The following is a 6935-nucleotide window of genomic DNA, read 5'->3' as shown; positions in this document are numbered from 1 at the left end:
CATTTGAGGTCCCATGCCAGTTCCCAGGAAAGGGTTTCAGTAGCTCCAGGGCCTGTGTGTGGGTTGTGCACATCCTTGCTGGGGAACGTGACTACCACTCTCAGTCAGGCCTTCAGCTGTGGAGCACTCCTGATGAAGGCCACTCACGTGGGTCTCCTGTTGAAGGGCTGAGGCTGACCCTGAGAAGCACAAGGCCCCGCAGGGCCATGGAAGGGCTCAGCAATCAGCCAAGCCCCAGCTGGATGCTTGTCTGGCCGAGGGAGACGGAAAGGAGGGGACTCAGAAGCCCAGAGGTGGTTGGAAGGTGAAGGCCAAGGAAGGACCCTCTGTGAGATGGAGAGAAGCGCCGCTGTGTGAAGGGGTGGGGGCACTGGGACCATTCCTAGAGGTGGCCCGGTAGCTCTGTGGTGGCGCCAAAACAAAGGAAAAAATGGGAAGGGGAGGGGGCGGGGGGGCGCGCGGAAATCTTGTTCTATGGCAATCTGTCAATTCTCATTCTCAAAACTGTCATTCTCAAAGTGGGTAGTCAGCCCCAAGGGTTCAAGGTCAAAGCGGCTGAGGAGTAAACTCACAGGCATTTGACTGAGGGTGCTCTTCACTTTCGGTTGCCTTGCCAGCCCTGGGAAGGACATGTCCTCTTGTGGCTGCAGTTCAAAGCAGAAGGCATCTTGCGGAGCAAGGATGGGCCTGTGCTGTCCGCTTCCTGCCCTCAGGTGTTACCACATGCCTGCTGAGGCAGGTGGATGCATGTGCCCTCTCCCGCTGCCTCAGCTTTGCTCAGGCACAGCAAATGCCAGGCTCCTCATGCGGCAGAGGAATGCCTCACCACCCTTCCCGCATCCAGCAGCGGGGCAGGGTGGCAGGCCAAGGAGGAGAGCAGCCCAGCAATGGTACTCACTGCCTGCTGTAGCGGAGGTGTGACGGGCTGTGTCATGCTCCTGTCTGGTGGCAAAGGAGGCTACGTGAGGAGCAGAGTGTCTGTCCCGGCGTCTGCTCCTCTTTGCATGGCCTCTCAATTGCCAGAAGGGAGAGCAGGGAGGGACGAACAGCAAGGCTGTACTCAACTTCTCCCCTCACCCACCGTGGCCTTTGGCACGTGCTGGTGCACATCAGTAGTTTGAGCGCTCCTCCATTAGCGCACCATCCGGGAACAGAGCAGCCGTAGGGCAGTGTGCTGCGTTTGGCTGGGATAGAGTTAATTTTCTCCGTAGTAGCTAGTATGGGGCTATGTTTTGGATTTGTGCTGAAAACAGCGTTGATAATGCTGAGATGCTTTCGTTACTGCTGAGCAGTGCTTCTACAGAGTCAAGGCCTTTTCTGCTTCTCACACCACCCCACCAGCGAGTAGGCTGGGGGCGCGCAAGAAGTTGGGAGGAGACACAGCTGGGACAGCTGACCCCAACTGACAAAAGGGATAATCCAGACCATACGACGTCATGCTCCGCATATAAAGCTGGGGGAAGAAGAAGGAAGGGGCGGGGGGGGGGCGTTCAGAGTGATGGCGTTTGTCTTCCCAAGTAACCGTTACGCGTGATGGAGCCCTGCTTTCCTGGAGATGGAGGCGGAACACCTGCCTGCCGATGGGAAGTAGTGAAGGAATCCCTTGTTTTGCTTTGCCTGCGTGCACGGCTTTTGCTTTACCTATTAAACTGCCTTTATCTCAGCCCACGAGTTTTCTCACTTTTACCCTTCTGATTCTCTCCCCCATGCCACTGTGAGGGAGGTGAGTGAGCAGCTGCGTGGTGCTCAGTTGCCGGCTAGGGTTAAGCCACAACAGGCAGGTCGTCCCATTCGGGGAGTTTCCCTCGTGGCTGGTTCCTGCTGGCGGCTTCCCCCGTGGAGATTGCTGTGGGCAACCCGTGCCTCTTCTGCGGGGCTGGGCCACATCTCAAAGGGCCACATCTTGGGGCTCGGGGGGCTGGAAGAGATAGGCAGCTGCTTCCTGCCCTTCACTTGAGGACACGCTGCGGCTTGAGTGCCTCGCAAGTTCCTCTCGGAGCCTTTCAGGAGGGAGCATCACTGGCTGCTTTGTCAGTGCGCTTCCAGTTCCACCTGGAAAAGAGCCGCGGGTGGCTGCCTCCCACCCTGGTGCCATACTGACTCCTGGGACCTGTTTCTGCCTGTACGCAGCGAGTGCGTTTCTGCTGTGAGCTGTGGCACTGGGTCGACCGTCCTGGCAGGATGGCACAACAGCCCCAGAGCATGGCCCTGCTGGAAATGACAGCAGAAGTGAGACAAGAGCCATCAATCCTCTGCAGGAGAAAACAACAATCCCCTCCCAAGACCCTTCCCCCAAACAGCACGGCCGCCCGGGTGAGAGCGTGGCCCACCTTCCCGAGCAGCGTGGGTAGTCAGAGGCCTTTTCCAGGCAGCTCTCAGGGCTGGCGACACATGCCTGGCCTTTGAGCTCCCCCCCCAGCCTTCCCAGACCGACTGGCCCGGTCTCCTCTATGTCTCGTAGGGCAGCAGGGAGCACCACCTGGTGCCACTCAGTGGCTGCAGCCTCAGTCCGGTGGTCTGTCACACCGGTCCGTCAAAAAAGCAGGCTCCCCAGGCCCTGGACACGTAGGGGCCTCGACTTTCCTCAATTTGGTCTGTGCTCCAGAACTGTCCGGGAGTGGGAACGTCAGGGCACGTCCATGATGTCCTCCTTTGGCTGCAGTTTCACCAAGGAGCATGACAGGATGTCAAGGAGTCACCAAGCGGTTGGGCAAGATGCTAACAGCCATGGTGACAACACTGTACAAAAAGCTGCATTTCTGCAGGAATGCGGACATGAGGTTGCGCCTAGGGTCCTCTGCACGTCTGAATCCATTTCCCCCAGAGCCCCTCATGCCAGTGCATGGATGATTCGCACCGAGGTGGAGCTGAGGTCTCTCATAGTGCCTCGGCACTTTTGGGTGACTCACAGGTGACTCCGAGGTGGTCTGCTGGTGCCACCTTGCAATTAAATGTGCCAATCCGTCCCTGAGCCAGGAAAAACAAGCCAGACCCTCTGGGTCAGTGACCTGAACGAGCACCCAGCAACGATGCAAAGATGAGTGTTGTTTGGGAAGACTGCGCCGAAGCAAACAGGTCCACTTGGTGATGGCTCACTTTCAGGCATGAGTCAGCAGGCTCCTTCCTTGCTCTCCAGGGCCACGTTGAGCCGTTGCTTCTCCTCAGGAGAGTGATGAGTAAAGTCCTGGCAGGCGAGGCAAGGGCTGTGCAGTTCCCAAAGAAAACACTCTGGCCTTTCCTCACCGAAGACGACAGCTCAACTGCTGGGCTCCCTTTGCACGGCTGGCAAGTGTGTGCATCACCGAGGCCCGGGGGGGAGCAGAGATCTGCCGCCGAGTACCCTCGTCCACTCCAGCAATGGCCTCAGCGTCCCCATCCCTGCACACAACGGGGTTTCTCTCCAGACTGCAGGAGGGCCTTGTTTGACCACCACCTTCCAGTCACCCCGCGGGTCTGAGTCTCCTCCGTTCTCTGTCCCTCAGCGGAACAGCCATCCTGCAGAGGCTTGGCTGGGCGCTGAGCCGCTCCATAGCCTGCAGGCACTGGTGTTGCTCCGGGTCAGCCTCAGCCCATCAAAGAGAGACCCTTCTGAGTGGCCTTCAGGCGTGCTCCACAGGCAAAGTCCTAAGTGAGTGGTGGCCGTGTTCCCCAGGAAGGGCAGGACGTGCACAACACCTACTCGTGGCCTGAATCTGCTGCTGGAATGAGGCCTCAAACGAGCCTTGGTCTGGGGAAGAAACGTAATTGCTATCAACAAAATCACTTCAGTGCTACCCAGGATGAAAGGGGAGCCAAGCATTTCAGGCAAAGGAGGCATGTCTTTCATCTACCAGCAGAGCTTTGAGAAGCCAAAATTGCTGTTTCTCAACATGCTTCATGTTTGCGTCATTTTTCAGCTCCCCTGGGGCTCTGGCCCGCTGTATAAAAGTGTGCCCAACTCCCAGCTCCCCTATCCTCTCCTCGTGCCTTCCTCTGCTCTGGGAAGTTGGTAAGTCTCAGTTCATTTTGCCTCTCGTCTCCTCGGTTGGCAGGACAGTTTTTGTGGAGAGGGCTGCATGCATTTTGCCTCCCTTGTCCTCGGTGAATGGTCTAGGATGTGAAACAGGGCATGGGTTGGTTTCTTTGCCAGCAGCGGTTCTTTCCAAGGCTCGGGACGTACGGCCAGCACTCTCTAACCAATGACTGGGCACTTCCTCTGCCATCCGCAGTTCGGCAATGCTCCCTTTGCGCTATTGGCCTGACGAGGAGCTTCCTCAGGAGAGCTAGTCCCACCATAGACGTCTTCTTCCGTAGTGGCTGCTGTCTTCAGGAGCCCTGTTGCGTTTTACTCAGACATGTCCCCTCCTGAGAGAAGTGGGCGAGAGGAGCCTGACCTGACAAGAGTAGGGGTCTCGAGGGCGGGGAGGGGGGAGAAGGAGACCTGTTTGTCTGAGTGAACACATTGATGCTGGTACAAGGGCTGATGATCAGGAGGTACACAGCCTGACGCCAAGAGGAGGGGGAGCCTCTTGGTCTGCGGTAGGAAATCTTTCCCTGACTAAGGCCATGGCATCAAGGCTATGCTCAACCCATCTGAAAAACCTGGCATCCAGTTCCGCATACTGGGAGGGGGCTTACTGAGGGCTCTCTCTGGAGCGCCTTCCCTACCAAGCCTTCAAGGCTGAGCAGAAGGACTGTTGTGAAATAGCCTCACAGCCTGCAGACGTACCCTTGCTAATGGAGCAACCGGAGGGAGCCGGGTGCCTCCATGCGTCAGGCATGCCTGGGAGTGGCAAGGCCGGCTGAGGTATAGGCTGCGAAGGAGCTTGCCTTGGACGGGAGGACCTTCCTTGCGTTTGGACGGACCCTCTCGGATCACCCTTCAATTACAAACAAACGCCCACTGCCGGCCCACCAAAAGGCCCAGAACCCCCCTCTCTGCAGACACTGGAGGTCCATCAACTGTTGGGCCATGCCACTGCTTCCGCCTTTGAGAATGATTACCAAGTGGGACCCTGCATTTCATGGGGGTGTTGCAAGTAACTCTGGCCACGTTAGCCCAGGTCCCTGTGGGTGAGACATCCCAGGCGGCTGAGAGAAGAGGTCTTCAGATAGGGCAGGGTGTGACCAGGCAGCGGGGAGGTTAAGGCGGTGGAGAGGAGGGTGCGTTGTGGTGTTCGGCCAAGAGCACAGCAGGGCACCATTGTGAGCCCTGCTGCTGGACACAGCTTTCTTGACTCGTGCCCCATCCCAAATCTCTCTCCGCTGAGCTCCCAGGCGCTGCCCGTTTTCAGGGGAGCCAAGCTGGGCGTCCGAAAGGGCCCAACAGCTAATGCCCTCTGCTCCCTCCCGGTCTTACAGGGTCGCCTCCCTCCGCGAGACATGTCGTGCTACAGCTCCTGCCTGCCAGCCGCCTGCGGCCCAACCCCGCTTGCCAACAGCTGCAACGAGCCGTGCGTCATCCGGTGCGCCGACTCCAGCGTTGCGATCCAGCCCTCGCCAGTCCTGGTGACGCTGCCGGGCCCAATCCTCAGCTCCTTCCCTCAGAGCACAGCTGTGGGATCCACCGCGTCGGCTGCCGTGGGGAGCTCTCTCAGCGCTGGCAGTGTGCCCATCGCTTCTGGGGGCTTTGGGTGGTCCGGTCTGGGCCGTGGGCTCTGTGGGCCTCTGGGACGGGGCAATCTCTTATGCTGAAGCCCGTGGATTGCCTGCCCGTGGCCGAGCGCCAGGAGCCTCGAGGAAAGCCCTGGAGCCAGCCCTGAGCGCGTGGCCGTGGTCCGCAGAGGAGCCGAGCTCCCGCTTCTCCGCCTGCGCTGCGAGGAAGGGGCCTGCGCTGGCCTTCCGTCTCTTCCAAGGAAGCCTCTCTCTTTGCCCCTCTTGCTCTGCTTTACCTCACGCTCCCCATGAAATACCTCCTCCTTCCTTCCGTAGCAACGGGTCTAGGTGATAACGACAGATGACTGCCAGAGCCTTGAAGGGGAACTGGAAAAGAAGCATCCCTGCCGTGGAGGTTTTCCTTCAGATGGCAGCACTCCTCTGAGCTTTACTCAGCCTCCCAAATGCTCTCGTCTTTTCCTTTCTCCTTTGATTTTCTCATTAAAGACACTGGGCATCAGCTTTGCAAGGGAGTCGTGTTTCATTCTCCCCTCTTCTCCAGTCCCAGCCAGCTGAGTATCCAAAAGAGTTCCTCCCTTGGTAAAGCGACGGTTTTCTCCGTAGTTCCTGGGTTTGAGAGGGCCTCGTCTTTTGCCCCGGACATCCCATAGCAATGGGGACAAGGCCGGTTTGGGGCGAGAGCTCTTGTGGAAGGAGCCCCATTGCCCATCGGGACACCTCGAAGGCCACAAAACAAAGTATGAGGGAAGCCCGAATTTTCTGTTGAATCTCCCTGTGCTGCATTGGTTACGGCAGGGACTCAACAGGCTGCTGGATGAATGAGAGCCAATGGTGGCGCTGGCTACTTTGTCAGGAACGTCTTTGTTAAGAACTCAGAAAGCCAATCCCAGGAATTTTTCATATCCACAACAGGGAGTGCCATCAGTCTGGGGAAGGAGGTCGGCAGAGCATTGTGTTTCCCAGGCCAGTCCTCCCTCCTGCTGTGGGCTCCTGCCCCGGCGGCGATGTTGAATCTGCCGGTCCTCCTTGTTCACATAGCTCTGCCATTACAGGCCCATGGGGCGGGCTCGGGCTGGGGAAACTACTCGGAGTGACCAGGGTGCAAGTGGTTCTGGTCCCAGCCCCCCAAGGCTGTGCACTGCTCCCTTTTGTCCAGGACAGGAATTAACCGGGCGGAGCAGAAAGAGAGGATCGCAGGGCCCTGCCATCGGTGTCCACCCCACAGTGCGCAACCCCCTACCCACCTTTCTGTTATCCACCAGGGGCAGCAAGCCTGGCCTCTGCACCGTTTCCCCCAGCTCAAGGTCTGACCTTCAAGGCACAGAGAGGCTTGGGCTCAG

At 58.3% G+C, this 6935-nt stretch overlaps 1 protein-coding gene across 1 annotated transcript; it reads left to right on the top strand.

Moving 5' to 3' along the window:
- The first annotated feature begins 3956 nt into the window (after window positions 1-3956).
- Window positions 3957-6386, top strand: LOC142038472 (feather beta keratin-like). The gene is made up of 2 exons (XM_075043920.1): window positions 3957-3988; window positions 5341-6386. Exon 2 carries the CDS (start codon window positions 5362-5364, stop codon window positions 5671-5673), a length of 312 nt encoding a protein of 103 aa, XP_074900021.1. The 5' UTR covers window positions 3957-3988; window positions 5341-5361; the 3' UTR covers window positions 5674-6386.
- The last annotated feature ends 549 nt before the right edge of the window (window positions 6387-6935 follow it).

Source organism: Buteo buteo, chromosome 13, assembly GCF_964188355.1.
Source record: "Buteo buteo chromosome 13, bButBut1.hap1.1, whole genome shotgun sequence".
NCBI lineage: Eukaryota > Metazoa > Chordata > Aves > Accipitriformes > Accipitridae > Buteo > Buteo buteo.
Note: the sequence above shows the minus strand (reverse complement) of the source record. Positions and strands in the feature narration are given on the sequence as shown.

Coding starts and splice junctions, on each gene's coding strand:
- LOC142038472 (XM_075043920.1), top strand. CDS start 5,362: ATGTCGTGCTACAGCTCCTGCCTGCCAGCCGCCTGCGGCCCAACCCCG.